This window comes from Columba livia, chromosome 15 (genome assembly GCF_036013475.1).
Source record: "Columba livia isolate bColLiv1 breed racing homer chromosome 15, bColLiv1.pat.W.v2, whole genome shotgun sequence".
Classification (NCBI taxonomy): domain Eukaryota; kingdom Metazoa; phylum Chordata; class Aves; order Columbiformes; family Columbidae; genus Columba; species Columba livia.
The window spans coordinates 11,472,095-11,495,325 of record NC_088616.1 but is presented as its reverse complement, the minus strand read 5'-3'; the positions used below and the strand labels follow the sequence as shown (position 1 = coordinate 11,495,325).

Here is a 23,231-nt window from a genome sequence, read left to right as displayed (position 1 = left end):
CTGGGATGGTTGGGCTCGTGATCCCATTGTGGTTGAGGAAACATTAAAACAGTATTGGATATCTTTTTTTACAGTCTCTATTTGTTCCCAAGACCCAAATTAGTTCTGCAGGAGGGGGCACACCGTGCGTTTCCAGCTCTCTTTGTGCAGGACTGTCCCTGGTGCCACCGTGTAGTGTGGCTGCATAAAACCCCTCTGGGTGATGGACACCAGACCTGGTGATGCTGCGGGTTGGGGTGAATCCCACCTACCCCTGGTTTAAAGAGGACTTAAAGAGCTCCTTGTAATCCATGATGCAACATTCCTTTGCTGATTGCAGCCCTAACAGCATGCAGCTGCAATGTGGTGTCCATGGCATCGCCTCTGTGCTTCATTCCTCCCTTTGGTCAGGATGACTGAGGCTGTGAGGTGCAACGATTTACCCAGCCCTGCAGAGAACTTAGTGGATAAATTAAGGTCTGAATTGAGCTGTTTTGGTGCCTGGTCCTTGGCTCTGTTGCTGGGTATAGAGATTCTACAGGCAGTGATCTTGGGAGGCTGCAAGTTGGGATATGAGAGAGAAAATTAAACTCATAATCAGCAAAGGGTTTCTCCAGATCCAGTGGTCTCTATAAATAAGGAATTAAAACTCAAGTTGTTGACATAATTATTTCTGGTGAGATCTGTATCATAATTTAATTTCATTACAGCTTTTGCCTGGACTTTTGAGTGTTTTGGTTCCTCTGCTGTGCACATTTAAACTGTAGCCAGCCTTGGAGCTGGATTTCGTTGTCTAAACGTCTCTCTTTTCCCACTAAAGCCTCGCAGGAGTTTGTTACAAGGTAGAATAAGCCAGTGGTGGATGTTTGTTAGTGGTAAGTCTGAAAGCCAAATTGAAAAGTAGTTTTATGAGCAAGGGGAAGGTGAGATGATTCCCTATAGGTACCACAGTGATGCGTGGGGCTGCTTTGTGGGCATCTCAAGCTGTGACTGCCTGGCAGCAGGTCTGTCCCTCAGTGGGTCCCCAGCCCGGGCAGACCTGTCACCATGGCTGAGGATGCTTGGGGAAGGGGCAGGATGGGGAGAAGTGGTGGGTTGGTGTTGGGACGTGGTCCTGGGTGCCTCCATTGCTGGGTGATGTGAGGCTGGGACCCTGGCCTGATGTGATTAAACCTTCTTAGGGACTTACAGGGACTAATCCCCTTAAAGAAACGAGCAGCACAAAAGGCAGCAGGAGGGCTAATCTCTCCATCCTGCCTTGGTGGGCTGAGCTCCCACCCTGGCTGTGCTCTCCCTGCAACCATTGGGGGCACGGCTGTGCCACCAGCTGGACCAGTGTCCCCTGCGGTGTGTCACTACTGCCATGGGGCTGGTCCCCAGTGGCTTGTCCCAAGCCACTGTGGCTGGTGCAGGGCTGGCTCACTTGCACCAGGCTGACAGTCCCTCCTGAGCGGCCAAAGGCCATCCCAGGTAAATCAGTTAATTCTGACCCTGCGGTTGTTCATGGTTAGCAGGATTTAATTAAGACAAGCCCTAATTAGTTCTAAGCAGGGTGAATAGTCTGCCTTGCTTGGGAGAGTTCCCTACTCTAGGCTGGTGGCTGTTAATGAGCACAGGGTTCCTGCTGGCACTGGGGACTGAGTCTGTCCCAAGGATGGGAGACCCCATGTTGTGCTGGGGAGGTGCTTGGGGCAGCCTGAATATTGCAGAATAGTTTGGGTTCAAAGGAACCTTCAAACGTGGATAAAAATTGCCTCGTTCCGCTCCTTGAAGCGGCTGCTGGGTTTTGTTGGGCACTCGGATCCATCTCTTGGCTTTGCAAGCTTTTTGCTGGGGCAGCTGTTTTCCCTGTGGTTTTCTGGTCTCCTCAGCCCTTTGTGGATCACAGCATGCTCAGAGCTCTGCAGCCAATACCAGCATGTACCTGGAACCATGCACCCGCCTGCACCCAGCCTTTATCAGCGGGAGCAGCCGGAGCCTGGCGCTGGCCCTGGGGTTATCGCAGCAGATCTGCTCGGCATCGGAAACACACTTTGTCCTGGAGCACCCGCTGCTGCATGGGGCTTTGGCAGAGCCACCCCCAAACCCCCTTATCTGCCCTAGCATGGGGTGCTGCTCAGCTCCGCTGGAGATAAACACCAGCCCCTTGCCTGAGGAGCAACCTGGGAGGCTGCTCAGCAGGCAAAGGCCATCTCCTGTGGTCATATTTTTAAGCAGCTGGGTTTAAAATGTCGGTTTTTTTGAGCTGAGCATGGCAGCGATATGGGCTGAGTGGTGAGCCCTGGTGTTCCCCAGTTGCATCAGGTCTGGGTGTGATCCCGTGTTTCCCAGCAGTGCTGTGGGATGGAGCTGGCAGCAGCATTTTGCAAGGATTGAGTTGTGTGTGGGAGGCTGAGCGCCGCAGGCAGAGCTGTGGACTTCGGGTGCTGCATCCAGATCAGCTCCATGGACAGATTTTGTGCAAAAGCTTTTGAGTTGTGGGTTTTTGGGAGGAGGGGATAGCTCGCATGTCAAGCCGAGGGGCGGGAGCGAGGCCCCCTCACTCTTTCTGCTTTCTGGAAAATTGCACCCCTGGATATATTACTGCAGGATTTTTAAATACACAAGGCCTTACATTCAGTTAACCCCAAGTGTGGGTGCCACAGCTCTGGCTTTGCTTTCGTTATAAGGAATGCAGAGGATGTTTGGAGCCCTCCCCCTGCCCCATTTCCTCCAGCAAGCGGTGCTGCCCAGCCAAGACAAATATTGGTGGTAAACTATTGAACTTCCCTGGTCCCGATGCTCCCCAGCGCTCACAGAGCAGCGCCTGTTCTCCCCAAATCCTGGGGCAGGGGCCGGGCTGGGGAGGCACAGATGTGTCCCTGAGCTGGGGACAAGCTGGAGGCAGCAAAATGTGACGGTGGGAGCTGGAAGGTGTGCGGTGAGCATGCGGTGAGTTTTGCAGAGCTGCAATACCCAGGGCTGCACCCAGCTCATCCTTCCCAACCCGTGCATGGGGTGAGCTTGGTGGTGGAGCTGGGGGGACAGTCAGCCCCAAAGGGCCAGTGCCGTGGCTTGTGTGGTCCCTCTCCCACCCTGCGTGTGCGTTATTTGGCTCTGAAAATCTGAATGTAGCACCCAGACTTTTTCCTCCAGGGCCAGGGGAGGCTGCTGGGACTGTGAGCAGGACCGGGAGCCGCATCAGGCACTGGAACAGGCTGCCCAGGGCAGTGGTGGAGTCACCATCCATGGGGGGCTTGAACAGATGTGGAGAGGAGATTCTCAGAGACATGGGATAGTGCCAGCGGTGGGTTATGGCTGGACTCAATCTCAAGGGTCTTTTCCAACCAAAAAGATTCTGTGATTCTTGCAGGCCTGTAGTGCAGACTGTGGGCTTCCCCATCCTGTGATGGACACCCTGGCAAGCAGCTGCCTTTCTGCAGGGTTGCAGGTTATTTGTTGACCTGCTGGGGATTGCACCCCCTCCCCAAAAACTGGGCTTCCAGGGCAGCTCTCAGAGGGTTTGGGCAGATTGGTGCTGGCCTCTGTAGGTTGCTGTGGGACATGGAGTTTGGTATGTGGTCCCACAGTGGTGTCCCCCACCCCTGGCACAGGTGTGGCTGTGTAGCCCACGGGGTGACAGCCCTGAGTTCAGAGCCTGAGCAACCTCAACCCTTGAGAAAAATCTCTTTTGCTCTGGGTGTGTGGCTGCGAGAGCCCCACCTGTCTCGGGTGTTCTCTGGGGAGGGAGTGCTGTGCCTTGGCATGTCACACCAGTGTCCCCGCATCTCCAGGGGGATTTCCCTTGTCATCAGTGCTGCCAAGCTTGTCACCGTGGGAGCGCAAAGCTGGTAGGACTGGATTCCTGCTGATGACCCGGGGTTATTAAAGTTAATGAATGAGGCTGGCGTTAACAAATGATTGGTGATTGCTCAAGGCTTGGCCTGGGCAAGCAGCTGAGACTGAAGTGTGGGCTGACACGGCGTGGGCCGCGGTTTCATGGCACACAAGCTGGTGTGCGGGATGTGCTTTGGGTCCTGGCCTGCATGGGAGGCTCTGTTTGGGATCCATCATCTGCCCTTGGAGCGGTGCTGAGGGTGTTGAGATGCGCTGCTGTGGGTGGCAGCTGTGCCCCCAATTTTGGGTGTCTCAGAGCAGGACCCGTCTCTCCTATGAGGCTGAGCTATTTGCTGCAGCGAGGCTGATGGGGGAAGCTCATTCCCAGCATCTCCTGCTGCCTTCCTGTGGCCGTAGCCATCCCTCCCCTCGCCCCAGGGGGTTCGTGGCAAGCGTGGGAAGGACTTTTCTCCCTGTTCCAGCAGCTCGAGCTGTGATTTGAGCCCTGTGCAGAGTGACCAATGCTCTTTGCCTCCTTTCTTTCCTACCCCCAGGAAAACAGATCCCTCTGGATCTGGTGAGATCCCTTTGCCTCCAGAATGGAGATCCCATGTTTCTCCTCTTGGACAAATCCCAGCCTGCCCAGACCCACGCTGTTGCCCCACGTTGTCCTGGAGCCCATCCCCCTGGAGCAGCAGAGCTCGCCGGCATCCCGGCTGCATGTTCCCTTGGCAGATAGTGCTGGAAAAGTTGTCTTTTTTTAAAGAAAACACATGCACGTGGCGGCTTCGGTCTCCTCCATCCTCCCTCCCTCTGTGTCTCTCCCAGGGCTGGGCCAGCTGGTCCCGGCTCCTGGCCAAGCCCGAGCTGCTGCTCCTGCTCCAGCCCTGCTCAAACACCACCAAAGGGGGGGGCGGAAAGCAGCTTCTCGCAGCTTGTGGCTGAGAAGTTCCCCAGCTGTGGGGTTGCTGAGGAATAGCAGGGACAGCTCAGCTGGAGACATGGATTTTTGGACTCAGTGATCCTTGTGGGTCCCTTCCAACTCAGGACATTTTATAATTCTGTGATCGCTGCTGGGGGGATCAGATGGACCCCACAGGGCTGGACTGCGTCCCTGCAGCAGTGAGCTGCCCTTGCTGGTGATGTGCCTGTTGGGGACCCTTGCAGGGACACATGGTCCCGGCTGCAGCCCCTCTCCTGAGAGGCTCCTTTGTGCCCAGGGATTTCGGTAATGCTGGAGCTGCCGTGCGGTGCCGAGGATTTTGGAGAGGGGCAAATCCAGGCTTACCCCCTTGCCCAGGGCAGCAGTAGCGAAGGTCATGCTCTGATTTCTTTGGCAGCAAATTGCTTAAAGGTGAAACACTGGGAGGCTGTAGATAGAATGTTCATCCCATCACCCTGCTGTGGTGCGGGGCGCCTGGGGTGGGAGCTGTGCTGTCCCGTGGGGCAGCCCAGCCTGGCAGAGACTGTCACTGCAGGCTGGACACCAGCGTCCTCCCCACCCTTCACATCCTTCCTGCTCTTGTTTTCTCCTGCCCGGCAGTTTCTTGGGATAATAACCTTTTGTCGTGTCTGGGGCTCTGTGCAGGGTGCTGGCACGGCCGTCCTGCTCCCCCATGGGGTTTGCATCCTGTAGTGCCTGGAAGGGACTGGGGTGCAGAGGCTTGGGGGAGACCTGAGACTTTGCATGGCCCAAGGAGGGTGTGTACCCCTTCTTTGTGCTGCTCCTGTGGTGCCAGGGGACAGCAAAGGACCTCATTAGTTTTTTTCTGATTGCTGTTGCACTGGGCTGCTGAAGGCTGAGAGTCACCAGTGACAAGCCATCCTGTCCCCTCTGCTGTGTCTGAAATGGCTGCGGGGCTCAGGGTGTGTGTCCTCGAGAATGGCAGGTCCTTGCTGAGGCATTGTCCTTCTGCTCTACGGCTGGAAGGAGTAGTCCCGCTGCTCAGAGTTTCCTTTGCATAGCTCATCCTCCTCCTCGTAGGAGCTGCCATTGAGCTGTGACTGAGGACAGAGCAGGGACCTGGTGTCACTAGCACAACCAGCCCCATCTCGGTGCTCCCATCTGCTACAGCAGACCTGGCAAGGGCTGGAGACCCACTGGAAATGTCCAAATTACCATATCAGCTGCGGCTTGGCTGTGGGTCCTGCTCAGTACCCGTGGCTGGACGCTTGCCACTGCTAATTGGGATCCTTGGCTGTCTCCCGGCTCGCTTGCTGTCCTCGCTGGCTCCCTTGGTGCTGCGTGTTGGCAGAGAAAGTGGTGAGATGCACCCAAAGGGTGCTGGGCGTGCATGCCAGGGCAGCCCCTGGCTGGCGTGGTGGTGCAGGGTCAGCGGTGCTGCAGCTGCTGGGGACAACAGCACAAATCTGCATGTCTCTTGCCCTTTAGAAAGATGTAAATATATATCTTCATGCTTCTATCACTCAAACCCAGCTGGAGCTATTTAAATAGTTGGAGCAATTTGAATAATGGAAGCAATTTAAATACTCTGCAAAAGCCCAGACCTCGTGTTGAAGTCTGTCAGCCTGTGCTGGCAGTTTGGGTTGGTGGTGACATGAAGCTTTGACACCGAGGTGAGGGACGGTGGCACCGTGGTGTGGTTAGGAACATGCAGCACCCCCTGCTCTTCCCGGTGATATTTAAGATAACTTTGCTCTTTTTGGGGTGATCACTGGCTCTGCCAAGAGGCATTTTTGGGCAGCTCAGCTATGTTTGAGCTCCTCCTCTCCTCTTGGGGCAGTGGCTGCCATGGGTGCTGCCACAGCCCCTGTTTGTCCCTGGGGAGCACCCAAAATGTTCAACTGGTTGTTGTGATGTGGAGACAGCAGCCGCTGCTGCCCAGGGGATGCTGAGAAGCAACAAACTTTGAGTGTCAGTGCGGCTGTCAGGTCCGTACTGGAAGAATTAAGTGAATTTTTCTCTTTTGGTGGCTGATGTCTGAGCTGAAACACCTCCTTGGCTAACAAGACGGGTGGTAATTAGAGTTGTGGCTGGATAAAAATGGAAGCAGGTTGTTTACTGAGCTGTGGATTTATCCCTGGCCTGGCTTGTGGAGAAACCTCAGAGTTATTTCTCTTCTGCAGGGGCTGGGGGGGGTCTTGCCAGCTGGGGCACCTCTGGGTGCTGAAATCGCCACCTTTCTCCCCAAATCTGACTGCAGACAGGCACAGCTGAGCCCTGCAAGGACAGGGAACATCTGCCTGTGTGTCAGTGGACCTGGCGTCCCCCCAGCCGCCTCTTCCCTTCCCCCTGCTTTATTTATAGCATTTCGCCAACATCTGGAGTTTGAGCCTGTTCGGCACTGGTTGACTCCGAGACGGGGGGGTGGAGCTGTGTGAAACATGTGTGGCCAGGGAGGGGGGACATAGGGGACCCCCCAGTCCTTCCCAGCTGTGTGTGGGGGCCGCAGCATTGCAGTGGGGGCTGAGGACCATCCAGGGGCCGGTAAGCCCTGGGAGCATCCTTGCTCTGATTTTCCCAGTGATGGGTGGTGGGATTGCTGCCATGTCCTCACCCCACAGCAGAGACCTGGGGGTGCTCTGCCCCTGCCTTGCGGTGTGGTCCTGCTTTCTCCCTGGGCTTTGAGACTCCTTTGACATTTACCGTCAGCAGCCAGCCCTGTCCCTGCCCCCTCAAAGTGTCACTGAGGTCCCCCTGGCCCTGGGGGATGCAGGGCTACAATAACCCATTTTCTGGTGCTGCTCTAATGGGAAAATTTGAGTCATTCCTGGGGGAAGGGGAATGAAACCCAGCCCTGCTGTAGGTCCCTGGCAAGGCAGTGGATGGAGCAGCAACCCCACTCTGAGCCCAAAGCCTCACTGGTTCTCCTGGCAAATGGGGCTGTGGGCAACAGTGGTGAGAGCTGCTCCTTCTCCCAGCTTTCCTTGTCTTTGTGGTGTGAAAGGCAACAGGTTTTCACATCATGGACACAAGGACCCCTGTCCCATTCGCAGATCAGGGCTGCAAACATCTGCTTAAACTTAAGTGCATCCCTAAATCTGAGTGAAGGCAACAGCCTTTGAGCTTCTGACAAAGTTGTAGTAATAATAGCGCAAATTAAAGCTTGCCTGCGGCTCGGCTTCCACTATAACCATCATGCCAAGGGAGGGTGCCTGTGTTGGGGCGGGTGTCAATGGGCTCCTTGTTCTGGCGGTGCTGTGGCCCCAGGCCCTTCTCCTGCACTGGTTTCTCCTCCTGCTCAGCTCCTTCCCGGTTCCAGCATTGCGCCTTGCTGCTCTGCCAGCCAGTGTTTGGGTTTTGGTTGGGATTGGAGCTGCTCTTCTTGTCTGCAGCCCCCACAGGTGTTTGCGCATCCCCCTGTACATCCCTCGGAGCCCAGTGTCCCCAGTCCTGGCGGGCTCTGCCGGTGGAGGTTTTCTTTGCAGGGAGCAGGCGAGCAAAGGAGCCATTTTCTGACCGAAACCACATGTGAAAGGAGAGGAAACGCCACGGGAGCTGACTTGAAAGAAAATATGTTAACAATGTAAATTAGTCAGGAATGCTCCTGCCTGTGTTTTCTCCAGCTAAGCTGAGCAGAGGCAAAAAGGTTTGACATGTCACAGGGTGATCTGGAGCCTGGAGCATGTCCAAGTGGTGCAATTCCCAACAGCAGCAATCAGAGCCTCCTGGGCTGCCCCAGGAATTGGCAAAGCTGCTGGCATGGGGCTGGTGATGGGGGCAGCCCTCAAGGTGCCGGTGGGTGAGGTGGTCCCAGGCGGGACTGAGCTGATTAGGTGACAAGCTCTGATCTCCTGCGATGACGCCAAGGTGGCCGTCACCATCACGCCTGTGGCAGATGAGCTGGGCTTGGTTTGAGCAAATCCCCGTGTTCGGGGGGGTGAGTGGGGCTAGAGCTCCTGCTCCCATTGCGGTGCCGCTGTGGGACACGGCCAGCATCCCTGCAGCCGTGGGGGGGTTCAGGGGTGAACCCACTTGCTGAGGTGCAGAGAGCATCGTGGATTTGGCGCATTGGGCTGCAGGACCCGCTCAACCCCACAGTGTGCCAGCACCCACTGGGCTCCTGCGGCAGATGGTACCGACCCAGCTTCGGACGTTAGACTAGCGCTGTGTGTGTGTGTGCTCAGCCTTCCTCCTCCTCCTCCTCCTCTCCTAGGGGACTCCAGAGAGCTGAGTGTCCATGCTGACACCAGTGTTTTATTCTTGGAGTAAACCCCTAAAGCAGGACTTTTCAAGGCATTTTGGCACAGCGCAGGGAGCTGCGGGGCTGGAGCCGGTCCTGGGACCTGGTCACCACCACCTCTGAGCATCCCAGGTACAGGGACACCTGTGGCTGTTTCCGCAGGTTTTGGGCCGGGCTGTCCTGTCTGGGCTGTGGCAGGTTTGTGTTGTGCAGCACCCACATTCCTGTCTGTGTGACAGAGCTCTTTGAAAAACCCTTTTCATCCTCATCCCTGCTCGAAGTTGTGCTGCGGGTGATGGTCTGAAGGCACAGATTGGTTTGGTGAGTTGGTGCCCATCAGGAAGGTGATGGGCAGGGGTCACGGGGGCACAGGGAGAGCCCCGTTCCAGAGCCGAGCGTGGTGCCAGGTCAACGGTGAGCAGGTCTCTGGTGCTGGTGGCCTCGTGGTGTTGAGCTGGGGCTTATGTGTGGGTGCTGGAGCCAGGGAGGGACTTCTCTAGGGGCAGGTGGGTTTTGCTTGGCCAGCAGAGTTGGGGGGCTGCTCTGCTGGGCCTCGAAAGCCAGGAGGTGGGTTTGTGTCAGGAAACAGAAAAGACCAAAGTGTGGGCAGTTTGGTGCTTCTGCAAGTGGATTTTGCTTGCATGGAAATTGGAACATACTAATTAATTGCATGGAAACTCCTCATTAATTGGAGCTGGCTCAATGGGGGTCCCCAGCTCCCAGCAGCAGCACTGGCAACTCTAAGGGGGGGGTGGGAAAAGTCAGATGCTGCAAGAGTTGTGATGAGATTGTGAGAGCTGGCAACACCCAACCAGGGTGGTTTGTGCTTTTATTGAAAACATTTCATTGTTATTTAATGTCTTGTTTGTGCATTTTTAAATGGACCAGCTTGAACAGTGTTTCTGAAACCTTTTTCCTTCTAAAATGATGGTTTGCGTCAAGCGGCAGCTCCAGTGCTGGTGTGGCAATGCAGCATTTATCTGCACATGCACACACACATACCTGTGCATGGGTATAGACAGTGATGCTTGTAGGTGGAGTGGGACATTCCATTGCTGCTTAATCCAATTTATGAAATTACTAGTCCCCGTTAATATCTGGATTCCTAGAAAAAAAAAATATTTGCTTCATTTTGCAGTTATTTTTTTTGCATGCAAATCAACAAAAATTAACTGCATTTTTTGTCTCTTTCTAGTATGCACGTGAGTCTAACTTACCGAAGCTGGCTTCTGTGGTTTTGGTGTGTGAAAGGGCAGTGAATGTGCCACCATTACAGGGAACGCTTTCCTCGCAGGGTTTGGCTTTCACAAAGGCAAAATCCCCCCGGGAGCTTAGGAAATATCTTCCCAGAACACAACCAGGGAAACGTTGGCACGGGTCGAAAGGAAAATAAATAGCAGAGCTGGCAAAGGCTGCAGCAGCTCCGTGTCGGCAGAGCACGTCAGTGCAAAGTGCTCGAGCATGTGCTCAGTCTGGGTGAGGTGAGGGGAGCCCAGTCTTTGCTTAATCCCAGAGAGGGGCTTTGCAGAGCTGTTCTCTAAGCCCTGTTTTTCCCAGCAGCCGAGGGTTGTGTTAGCGGGAGGTTTTAAGAGCCCAGCGAAAGCCCCAGATCATCTCTGCAGGGGGATAAGCAGTTTTGTCTGAGGATTTCTGCTCAGGACAGATGCTGAATTTGGATTTTAAAGTTTGTTTTTTTTTTTTAAAAGACAAAGATCTTGAATTCATTGCGGTTAAGGACCTTGATTTCAAGAGTTTTGTGGTGAAATCAGAGCAAACCCACATAGGACATGGGACCAGTTACCACTGTCAGAGCCAAAGGGATCCTGCAGACGAAGCTTTTCCCTGTGTGGTTGGTTTATTGAGTAATTTGATTTCTGTGGTGATCCCGGGGGATCCCCCACAGGCAGAGGGACTGTCCCTGCCGAGCGCCGGGGATCCCCATGCCAGGAGGGCAGCTACAGCGCTTGCTGCATTTTTGGGTGATTTTTCTCAGTATTTTTGCACTGGTGACCCTGTAAAAATGGAGCAAGAGGAAAAAGGCTTAAAAAAGTAATTTCTAAACCCAAATAGGGTTACTGCTCTGCTTGCGGGACATGACCCCTCTCCCGAGCTGCGCAGAGCCCTGTGTGTCCTTTACGGTTGCGCGGATCCGACCCTCTTGGCCTGGTTGAATCATTTCCTGTTTTCTTCAGATTTTGAAGAACTAGGAGGCGAGCTGGAAATGTTTGTGGTGGGGTGAACTGACTGTGCCGGGGCCATGGGAAAAATCCCGGTGGGCTAAATCTGAGGAGGGAGCGGGTGCGAGCGTGGGGTGGTGGCAGCGGAGGGACCGGTCCTGGCTGTGGATGAAGCTCTTGGGGATGTGGCTGCAGAACCTTTTATCCATCAGTGGATGTGGCACTGATGGTGTTTTCCCTAAGAACTGATCTGTGCATTGAGGTGCCGATACCAAGAGCATCTCCCCAGACAGATGCCTGTAGGTCTGAACAAATCCCCTTGTATCACAGCAAACAGAGTGGTTCATAGAATCATTTCAGCTGAAGACACCTTCAAGATCGAGTGCAACCATAACCTAACTCTAGCACTAACCCACATCCCTAAGAACCTCATCTAAATGTCTTTTAAACCCCTCCAGGGATGGTGGCTCCACCACTGCCCTGGGCAGCCTGTTCCAATGCCCGACAGCCCTTTACATGATGAATTTTTTCATAATATCCCCTGGGGCACGTGAGGACCCTGTGGATGGCAGCTCTGTGGTGTCAGCAGGACAGGTCCCTTGGCTGGTTTGGCTCTTGCAGTGCAGGGTCCCTGTGCAGCTGCAGCGCCTCGGCATCATCCCTGGGGTTCCCCACACCCCCCACCCACCGGGGACGAGGTGCAGGGTTGGTTTGTCGTGGTGCCTTTTGACTGAGAGAGGAACATGAATAAAATTGCCATGTGGGTTTTTAATTTGGAAGGAAAGGCTGTGTGAGATTTCACCAGAAATGTGATCTGAAAAAACGTCTGTTAGCAGGAGAGGAGTGACACGGTGTTTCTTTTAATGAAAGATTAAAACTCAGATTTTTTTTTTTTTTTTTCCTTAAACCACAGATGAAAATGAAAACCCAGATCGCTGAGGCGGCTCTTGCCATGAGCCGTGGGCTGGGAAGGGGTTGTGGGGATAGCAGCATCCGAGAGAACGCAACACGTCCTACAGCCCTGGAGAAAAGCTGAAATTTGCTCCCTGAGCTGCCCTGGGGAGCCATAAAGCATTTTCTATGGGATGGGGGAAGGCACTAAGCTCCTTGCATGCTCCTGTGCCATCCATCCTGCAGCTTTTCATGCTGTGGGGAGCCATGGGGTGTAGGGTTCATCACCCTGGACCCCGTGGCCCCTCCGCTGGGAGCTGATCATACCCACGGGTGATGCCAGTGTCACCTGGACCAAGGGCATGGCACTTCTGTAAATAAATAACCGAGGTTAATCCAGTGTCTCAGCCCTTGGGTTTGGTTCCTCCCTGCCTGGGGTTGCGGCTGTGGGGCTCGACCACTGCTGGGGGGGTCTTGGCGTATGGGCAGACTTTATCTGGGCTGCTTCTGGTGAAGGAAATGCATTTTTTGTTTTGTTTTAATTTTTTCTGGAAGGATTTTGGACAATTGGTTTTCTAAAATAGACTCAATGAGAGGAAATTCATTTGTTAACCTGTCCCTGTTCAGGGGAATGGGAGGACGGGGTGCAGATATGGTGCTTCCTTGGCAGCTTTAGTAATGATCGCATCTGCTTTAGAGCAAAGCCTGTAGATTAACTGCCCTGTTTTTTCTCTCCTCACCCTCTCCGCTGTTAAGCAGGATTTAAATGGGCAGAAGGAGCTGTGCCCGCGTCTCTGCCACCTGAAGAAAGGCCCCAACGGCTACGGCTTCAACCTGCACAGCGAGAAGTCCCGGCCGGGCCAGTTCATCCGCTCAGTCGACCCCGACTCGCCGGCCTCCCGAGCGGGGCTGCGGCCCCAGGACCGGCTGGTGGAGGTAATGCCATGGGGGCTCAGCACCCCTTCCCCAGGAAGCCTTGGGGTGTCCTTGGCATCTGCCATGCAGGGATGCTCAATCCTGCCCAGCCTGGTAGGAGCGGTGGGTCCTGTCCCCCTCTCACCAGGTGGGGAGAAGGCAGCAGAAGTGATGGGACCTTTGGGAAGCCTGAAGCTTAGGCAAACACCCATCCTGAGCCCTTTTCCATCAGATTCCCCCATATTCCTCCATAATATGGAGCCATAAGACTGTTGTGGGTGCTTGGGTGGTGGTGTTGCCTGGTTCTAGAGCTGAATCTGCCCGCTGTAGTGCAGAGGTGCGGGGACCCGTCCCAGCGCAGGGGAGGGGGTGGCCGCCTGCCCAGCCACCCTCCAGTCTGGTGTCCTGCGGTGGGCATGGGGATGGGTTGGTGCCACCAGCTGAACTGCCAGGCAGGCGTTTGGTAAAAAGAGGGGGGAAAAGCTTTGCAGAGATTTTAAGACGTGAAACTGAAAGATAGGGGGGAAAAAATTCCTCTTGGAAGCATCTTCCTGGTCACCAAGCGCTGGACAACATGAGTTTTGCTGTGGCTGGGCATCGCCCTCCCTTCAGCTTGTTTGTGTTTGGTGTTTTTCCTGGAGAATGGTTGGAGCTGCCTGCACTGCGGGCAGGGCTTGAATCACGGAGGGACAGGCAGGGATCAGTCTGGCAGCCGTCACCCCTTTTATTTCTGCACTGTGGGAGCACATGGATGCCCCCAGCTTGGGGCAACATGTGAACCCCAAACCATAGCCTTTGTTACCAGCCCCAGCAGGGAAAGGGGTTTTCACTCCTGGAAGACAACACTCTTAGGGAATCATGAAGATGAAAGCTATCCCCTGCTTTCCAGCCCTGTGGGAGCTGCTGCTGCTTCCCCAGCACCTGAAAGTTTAATGCTGGGAGCAGAGCGGGGACGGGATGCCGGCGGCTCCCAGCAGTGCGGTGTCACAGCGAGGGGTGTGTTATTTATTGATGGGCACTTGGCAGAGCGCCTGGCACACACAAAGCAGTGAGGGGTGAGATGGTGAGCTCAGAAACATGATCCCCTCCCTGCCCGTTCTCTGGGGCTTTGATAAATTTTTGATGTCTGGGCAGGCTGGGGGTGCTGGGGTGAGGGGGAGCAGCCCCAGGCATGAATCTTGGTGACCTGGAGTGGCAGGAGGGTGCTGCTTGGGACAGATTGGGGTTACAAGCCAGCAACTGAGGTTGCCAAAGCCTGGGGAGGGGGTTCCTGTTCCATCCCAGCCGTTCCAGCTGTGTCCTGGCCCTCAGGACCTGCTTCTGCCCCAGGTTTATGTTCGAGCATCCCAAACACAAAGGGGAACCCAAAGTTTTGGAGCTGACCTGGCTGAATTAGCACATCTCTCTGTCTCCCCCTGGGCAGGCACCTTTGGGTGCCAAAGGCAGGGTGGGCAGTGAAGGGCTGATTGGGCTTTGCTAGAGACAGGCTGGAGTGTGGAAAAGAATTTATGGCATAAAAGTGGGTCCAGCAGTGAGGAGCTGGGTGGTGCAGAGACCTTCCCCACAGGACAAAGGGTGATTCATTCCCCACCCGAACAATACCTTGAAATCACAATTGTCCCCTCACTGCAGGGAACAATCAGGAGCAGGGGATCATGTTCCCTGGTAGGTCCCTGCTTGCACGCAGGGAAGGGAAAAATGAATCTGTGCAGCAGTCACAGCAACTTGCCTGATGGGAACATGGGAAATCTGTGGTTTTCCATCTCAGAGGGATGAACGATGATGTGGTGATGCTGCAGGGCCAGGGAGCCGGATGCACCGGTGGTACCAGCCCCCTGCCTATGGCTGTACCCTGTAGGCAACCTAAGACACATGGGACATGTCCCAGGTGAAGGCTGGGTTTAAAATCACTGCAGAGAGCAGCTGGGGTGTGTGGGCAGGACCAGGGTGGGTGAGGTGGTAGTGGAGTCAGGGGCTGTGGTTCCTGACAGGATATGGGCAGAGATGGAGGTGGCTGATAACACCAAGGATGCTCTGACAGAGGGACCAGGCAGCTGGGAGGAGGAAAAAGCCTGTAGCCTTCCTATCATTTCAATGGAAATTAAAAAAGGGAAATCGCATCCCTTAGGGGACAAGGAGGCTGCTCTGGGTGTGTGTGAGCTGGGAGCAGCATCTCCGCTGCGGGGGGCACAGACTTGGGTGCTGATGCTGTTGCTTTGCAGGTGAACGGGATAAACGTGGAAGGGCTGCGGCACTCAGAGGTGGTGTCCCACATCAAATCCCAGGAGAATGAAGCCAGGCTGCTGGTGGTGGACCCCGAAACAGATGAGTACTTCAAGAAGCTGGGGGTTACCCCCACAGAGGACCACACCAAAGGTGAGACCTTGCTTTCCTGGGGTGACCCTGTTCTCGTGAGTCACTGTGTCATGGGTGGGATTCCAGAAGCGAGGGAGAGTCACGTTTCCCTTGTCTCATCCCTCGGTGGTTTCCTGAGCACCACCCGGCTATTTATAAATACTGAGAATACTTCCTATTCTAGCCAAACCCCAATTTGTTATTTTGACATAGTGAATGATTAACTTGGGAATTTGCTGCTGTGAAGTGGCTGAGACAAAGCAGGGTGGGATTTGGGGGTGCTGGCTGCTCAGTGAGGGATGCTTGTATGGGACCTGTTGTCTGATGGGGTCTGGGAAGCTGAATTGATGGCTGTTCCTCAGGCTGCCCCATTTTTCGGCTGCAGCACCCGCACTCTGGAAGATGGAGTGTCTGGTGTCAGAGCAGGAGGACCCACAGAGGCTGGGGTGTTGGGAGGGAGAACATTAATGCTCTTTGCTCTGGCGAAGGAGCCTCAAGAAGCACAGGAGTCAGTGCTGTGTGTGTGCAAGGGGAGGGTTTCATGCTGCAGTGATCACAGGGGTGGCTACTGCAAGAAGTGTTTTCTTTATGTTGAAACCTGGCAGCAAAAGCTGCCAGTCTGCTCCGCAACCTGTTGTGCTGCGTCTCTGGGATGGGGGGGGAGCAGGAAGCTCCCCAGCTCCCCCTGGCTCAACAGGGAGCTCTGTGTCCCTACACAACTGGGCCTTATCTGATGGGCTCTCTTGGGTGCTTAATGGGGAGATTTGTCCAAAGAAAAGGGTGGAACAATGCGGAGAAGCGCACGGGGCATAAAACGGCATCAGATGCTCTGCATGGGTTTGAGGAGGAGCCGGGGCGAGAGCTGGCACCGGGCAGAAAGGAGCCCTTGTCCCCAGGGTGAGGACATGGCTGGGGACATGGACACGTGGGGGGTGGTTGAGCCCCTGCCCTGGCTCTGCAGCTCAGTGCATCCACCAGGGATTGAGAATGGGCTCTGCCTGGCCAGTGACAGTCCATGTGTTGGTGACAAAGTGCTCTGGGAAATTCTGTTGTTTGCAGGATAAGAGGAAATAATAATTGTGGTCTTTAATCCAACTGCTTTCACCTCAAGCTATGTCGAAGCCTTACAGCTGATCCTAAGCACCTTCACCTTTTTGACAATGAGTGTATTTTAAGAGCAGGATTAAGATTAGGAGCAGATTAAGAGGAGGATTAAATATTTTCATATTTCCAGACATGCCAAATTTCCAGACTTTGAAATTACTTTTTTAAGTCTAGTTCCACTTTATTAATGTTTGTTATTTGGATCTCAATTCTCATTTAAATAACATTATCTTTTAGCTTCTTAGGATACCAGAGAATTTAGCGTCGTGCTATGAGCTGACATCCGACGACCAGTGCTCAGAGTTTATCAAACTGTAAACGCGAGTCTGACATTCAGTATGATAAACTACTCAACACCGCAACAGCGGCTCTTTCACCAGCACGCTCTCAAGCCAATGATTTGGGTTTATTTATTTTAAATGGGAATGCGCCTTGGTCTGCACGAGGAATCCCTAGGGCAGCCGAGCCCTCATGCGGTGCAGGGCGACCATGGCTTTGGTGCTCTGCAATTAGCCCAGTGTTTCTGTAACTGCCAATTGCATTTGGTGCCGTGCACTGCTCTTACTTCGCTGGATTTTGGGTTACACAGCAATGTGCATCCACATCATTTTCTGCTGGAGACATGCTCAGTGAGGGCTTTGCCTTCAGAAGCTTTCATTCATGCTCGGCATTATTCAGTTATTAATTCTGCCACAAATTACCACATCTGTTAGCCCGGGACATGGTAATGCCTTTAGCAATGCCTTGGTCGTGGTGACTAGCAGCTCATCTGCATACAATTTGCCATTGTGTGGAATACTATTAGTGCAAATTGTTGGAAGTGAGGGGAAAAGATTATGCCAGGGTACCTGAGGAGGCTGTTGTGATGCCTTCAAGATGCTGATTTTGGTGAAGGATGTTGTGTTGATTTTTGAGATTTCTGATTAAAGAGCTTCTGAAGAAAAATTAGTTAGTAAAAAAAAAAAAGGAGTGTGCTGAATTTAGGGCTCATGGAAGGAAGTTACTTGGTCCCTTTCCTGGAAGGTGTGTTTTTTTTCTGATGAAAACTGGGTGAAATGAAGTGGAGTCAGGGGAATTGGAAAGAATTTGGTTGCAGAAGGGCACAAGGGGGATGGATGGGCATTTGAAGAGCACAGAGTCGAGATGAGACACCTGGAGCTGATGGTGGTGGCTGATGCTGAGGGATGCTGAGCCCGGCAGCCCCCTGAGTGTATTTCCTGTGTGTTTTCTGTCTGTGGTCTGCAGGTGTGGTACCCCAGCCCCTGACAAATGGATCTGCACAGACTCAGGTGAGTCCTTGATGTGTGATGGCTGCGGGGGCCGAGCAGCATCCCAGGCTGGCCCCACTTAGGGGAACATGTTGGAGGGATCGGGGGGCCAGGCTCCTGCACTGGCTTTCTGTGGCTCCCACCCATCACACGGGACCTGTTGGGGTGACATGCCAGCCCGCAGAGCAGGGGGTGCTCATCATGTCCCCAGGGCCTGCTGGTTTCAGCCTCATTTAACTGCTGGCCCCAGGGATGGGGGGAGGCGAGTGGCTGCCCCTTGGCAGGATGGGGAGCTGGTGCTGGGGTCTGTCTTTGTGCAACCTGGATTAACATTTTAATTTCTACCAGCTGAATGGAGGATCCACATCTTCATCTCACAGTGACCTTCAAAGTCCTGGGAAGGAATCAGAGGTAAAACCTCAAACTTTCCCCCTCCCTTTTGCATGCTTGTCTTATGTTGCTGTGTACAACGCTTTTCAGTGCATTTCCAGTTCTGTCTCGCAGACTTGGGTACACTTGTATCTACCCAGCAAGCAAAATCCAGAGGTTTTGTCATCCCTGCAGATGTGCAGGGGTAAGGGCAGCCAGTGAATTGGTGCTTTGTTGGGCAGTGACTCATGCTTGAATAGTGTGAAAGGAGAGGTGTAAGACAAAACGATGTCTTCAAGAGTTTTGGACCTTGAGTGTAATTATACTGATGAGCTCCAGGGCAAGAGGTGAGGCTGGGAGGGCAGGAGGAGCAGAGCTGTGAGCTTTGAGCGCTGCTAACAGGAACAAGGCAGGCTGAAATAAAACAAACAAAACCAAAACAAACAACAAAAAATTGCTTTTAGCTTGGAGCACAGTGAATTGATCAGGGTGTCTGGAGGGGTGTGGATGTGGTGACCTGCAGGACTGGGGCTGTTGCTGTGGTGGAGCCGGGCTGAACGCCGCACATCTCGCTGTGCGAGGTGAATGAGCAACCAAAAGTAAACACGAGGCATAGACTGGTATCCTCTCGGTGGTACTAATTTAGCGGGCTTGTTTTTTCTTAAAATAAGAAGTAGGGGATTTCTTTAGTGCTCAAAAAGTTACCTTTAGCATGAGGCTCTGCTAAAACTGCAGGGGCTCTGGGAGGTCTCTGCCGGTTCTTGTGCTTGTGCTGTCCCCTGCCCTGGGATGGCACACGGCAGAGAGTGTCCCCACAGCCTCTTCTGAGCCCCTCAAGCCTCTAAAGCATCTCAGCCACCAGCTGTGTCCAAGAGCCATGGCCAAACACCTGCAGTGTGACATCTCCAGTTCTCCCTGAGTATTAAATAATGTGTGTCCCGATCTGATGGCTGCTGCCTTGGGAAAAACCCGGTGTCCCGGTGCCCGAGTGCAGCAGTTCCTCCCGTGGGGTGATATTTGAGCTGTTCAGAGATCCCTTTGCCATCTCTACATGGGAAACTGCAGCTGATGTGGGGGTTGCCTGTGGCTCTGCCCCCCAGCTTTGAGCCTGGTCTGTTTGCACAAGCCACCACCCCGTGCAGTTTGCGTTTATTCATAAGCCAGAGCAAAGCTGGAGCCATTATCTCATGGCACTGGTGGAGGACCTGCCCATGGTTATCAGCAGGGCTTGTGCAATCATTATTTTGGAGTTTTGCCTGTGTGCTAGGGCAGCAGTGCGAGCAGGCAGGCTTTAAAATGTTCCCTTAAAACTGAAGGGCTTGATTCTGTTCTGTGATTGTGTATGTTGGAGAGGGGCCAGAGGAACCACCAAGATGATCAGAGGGCTGGAACAGCTCTGCTGGGAGGACAGGCTGAGAGTTGGGGTGTTCAGCCTGGAGAAGAGAAGGCTCCGGGAGACCTTATTGCACCTTTCCGGACTTAAAAGGGACCAATAAGAAAGATGGGGACAGACTTTTGAGCAGGGCCTGTTGTGATAGAACAAGGGGTGATGGTTTTAAACTAAAGGAGGGAGATTTGGGCCAGACATGAGGAAGAAATTGTTGTCCCTGAGGGTGGTGAGAGCCTGGCCCAGGTTGGCCAGAGAGGTGGTGGATGAACCATCCCTGGAGACATCCCAGGCCAGGCTGGACAGGGCTCTGAGCAACCTGAGCTGGTGAAGATGTCCCTGCTCATGGCAAGGGGGGCACTGTGGGTTGGGAGGGACCTTCCCAGCTCCCAAGTGTTCATGATTCAATACAGTTCCCAAAGCAAATGCTGCCTTGACTGGTGTGTGATGGTGGCCGCACTGGCCATGGGGACACAGGCAGGAGCTGCTGCCCTCCCACGCACCCCTGTCCCCACCTCGGGTGCTCCAGGGGCAGATGGGTGCCCAGGCAGGCGAACACGGGGGGGGTCTCACTTCAGCCCCTCCCTGTGGTCCCCAAGGCTCACCCTGCTCCCTCGTCCTTGCTTTCCACCCGCACCAGGGGCTTATTTCTCAGTTTCGCAGCAGAGCAGCTTGTTTTCCCTTGGGCAGCAGCTTCTGTGTTTCTGCTTTTCCACTTCCAGCTGTGGCAACCAAACATTCTTCAGGAGAGGGGAAAGAAAGCGGGGCGGGGGGGAAAAAAACAAAACAAAACGAAAACAACTACAAAATGCAATGTAGTAATTAATTCTGTGGGCACGCAGATGCTGCTGCCGCCAGTGAAACCACAGACACAGCACGAGGGAGGGACTTTGACCTTCTGCTCAAAAAAACCCAAACAAAACCCGAACAACATAAACCCACAAAAACACCCCACAAAAACCCAACAAACCCCTGTGTGTTTGCTGATCGTGCACACTGGAGGAAACGCCTCTGCTGGGGCTGTGGGGGGTGAGACGCTGCGGGACCCCCTGGCCAGGGCTGACATCTCCCCTCCCTTGTTCCCACAGGACGGAGATGTGGAGAAGAAGGACCCGTTTGAGGAGAGCGGGCTGAGCCTGAGCCCCACGGCCGCCGAGGCCAAGGAGAAGGTGAGGGCCAAGCGGGTGAAGAAGCGAGCTCCGCAGATGGACTGGAACAAGAAGCGCGAGATTTTCAGCAATTTCTGAGCCTCGCTGGTGGCTCCAGCCGCCGCTCACCTGCCCCTGCCCTGGCTCGGACATTTTGGAGGTGCCTACGCCCTGTGTCCATGTGAGATGCTTTGTGCTCTGCTCTTCACTGGTTGCTTCTACAAGGCGTATTTTAAAGTCTTTTTTTTTTTTTTTTAATTTTTTTATTATTGTTATTGTTACTCACCAGCGATTCTCATAAGACAAATGTGACCAAAGCTCCTTTTCTCGCTTGCTCTTCAGCCTGGCTCTGGCCGCCTGCCGTCCCCTGTTCCTGTGAGAAAGGACTGGAAGAGTTTAACTCTTGTTTCTTACCTGCAGCATTTAGGCTTCTACTACTTTTTGTTTATAGTGTAGGGTGTTTGTTTTGGTTTTGCGGGTGTCCCAGGCTGAGCCCCGTGGGATGCTCTGTGCCCCTGTGGGGTGGGGTGTCCCTGAGGCCCCTTCCCCGCCACCCCGTCTGCACGTTAACTACTCACACGATGGGAAAATGGACAGTGGCTGTAAATTGCTCTTGTTGGCTTTTGCTATTGAAATGAAAAGTTTTTGTTTTTTAATGAAGTCTCATATGTTTCCAGTTAATTTAGGAACCTCCCTCCTCACCAGTGACTTCTGCCCTGGCAATAGAAGCCCTTTTTTCATTCCTGACAGCTCTGCGGAGGGGAGAGGGCAGGATTTAAAAACAAAACTGTCGATGCAGCGCTGAGCTGGGGGGGAAAGGCAGGAGCGGCAGGGCCCTGGGTGCTGGAACAGGATCCGTGTCCTTTATTTGTTATTACTGGGCTATGTTTGCTGCCTCCAGCCCCTGAGCGTGACCCAGTCCCCATCTCCGTGTCAGGAGCGTGTCCTCTGAAGCTGTGGGGTCTCCGTGGGGCTGGCTGTGTGTGGTGGGGTGGGTGATGCTTTGCCTTTCCGTGGCCTCCTTTGGAAACACCCTGCTCATGGGATTAGAGCCTCAAAAATGGATCTTTACAGCATTACAAATTAAGCCCATTTAAGCTCTTTATTACTTGCCTTTGGCTGTAAATGTGGGCAGATGATTAAGAGGTTGCAGAGGTGTTTTACAAGCCTGTCCCTGCCTGGGATTTCAGCTCAAACGCCCCGGCAGCAGCAGGAGGGGACCAGGCACAGCAGGATGGGCAAGTATGAAACCACTTTCCCCAGCTGAAAGCAAATGGCAGCAATTGCTTGGATGTCAATGAGCATTTTAAAATGCAGTGCTGGGATTTTGCCATGTGTTAACTCCAGCACTACTGTGTTACCAGCCTTTGGCTTGGTCAGTGCTGTGAATATTGGAATGTATTTCCTGAGTATTGAGCTAAATGGTGCCTTAGAACCTGGACTGCTGTCCTGGGCAGCGGGTTGGTGTGCAGAGCTGGGACATTTGGCTTCTCTGCGGCTGTTGGCTGGTGGGCAAGACAGCACGGACAGCCTAGTGGTGAAGGAGATGAGTTCTCTTTTAGGAAAGGTCTCTCTTAGGAATGTTGATGGGCTGAACAGGTTGAAAATAATGACTTAGGAGAGGAAGCGGTGCAGGTGTTGGGTTATTGGTGACAGGTCTGGCGGGGGGATGATGGCTCAGGATGTGGAGACATTTGCCTCCCCCCAGCACTCTTCCCTACCCCACTTCAAATATATTACCTGCTCTCTTTTTGATCCCCTAAATATTTGCTTCTGTAAATTGGTAATCTTTTGAAGGAGCCCTTTTTTCCCTGGTATGCACGTTGCTTCCCATGCCCGCATAACCAAAGCTCAGGCAGTGCCCTGGTGTGTGCGGGGCAGAGCGTTCCCTGTATCGCTGACCCAAACTTTGCGCTCTCCGATGCATGTCAGAGAGCAAAGACATATTGTAAATACCACATCTCTCATACAAGACTGGACCACTGTAGTTAAGGGAGGGGGAAAGAACATGTAGTTTTGAATGCAGATCAAAAGAAATCAGGTGTGCAACTCTATACTGATAAGATTATTTTTTTTTTTAAATCTTAATCTCTGCTTAGTCCATGGAAACTGCTCCTGATTAAAGCACTTATCATATTTCTGACATCTTGTAGCTCAGTAGTAATTATTCAGTTCCTGTACATTTAACTTGGAAAAAAAATCAATACAGTATAAGGCTATCAGCTGCATTGTAAAAACATGTACACTGTAATATCAGTAATAAACTTGGTTTCCCATGTACTGAGTACTTACTTGCTTGTTCCTCATCTGTTCGGTAGGGAACTCGGAGCGGAATTACAGCCTTCTTTCACACATTATAAACTTTGCTTCCTCCCTTGCCTGTTTAAAGAGTAGCTGGAATTATTCCTTTGAAGCTCTACAATGAAGTCAGCGCTGCCCTTTCTTTGAAGAACAAAACGCAGGCGGTGCTGGTGTCCCCTCTGAGGCTCCTGTGGCCACTGTAACCGTTGCTGGCAAACACCGAACCAAGCACGATGCTGCCTCATCTCCCACCCCCTGGCTCTGCATCCCCCTGGCTCTTCTGCTACCAGGATCCAAAGGTCACTTGTCCAGGTACTGGTCTCCTCTCATCCTGGCTCCTGAAGCCTTCAGCTGTATTCATCATAGAATCACAGAAC

At 53.4% G+C, this 23,231-nt stretch overlaps 1 protein-coding gene across 3 annotated transcripts in view; it reads left to right on the top strand.

Moving 5' to 3' along the window:
* Positions 1–22,840, top strand: part of NHERF2 (NHERF family PDZ scaffold protein 2) — a 34,188-nt gene extending 11,348 nt beyond the window's left edge. For 2 of the 3 annotated variants that reach the window (XM_065031231.1, XM_065031233.1), the window contains exons 3-7: positions 12,764–12,943; positions 15,145–15,298; positions 17,627–17,670; positions 17,998–18,060; positions 20,494–22,840. In XM_065031231.1, coding sequence (XP_064887303.1) covers positions 12,764–12,943; positions 15,145–15,298; positions 17,627–17,670; positions 17,998–18,060; positions 20,494–20,652 — 600 coding nt within the window. In that variant the 3' untranslated portion in view covers positions 20,653–22,840. The remainder of the gene's footprint in view (positions 1–12,763; positions 12,944–15,144; positions 15,299–17,626; positions 17,671–17,997; positions 18,061–20,493) is intronic. The other variant, XM_065031232.1, reaches the window with a different exon arrangement.
* The last annotated feature ends 391 nt before the right edge of the window (positions 22,841–23,231 follow it).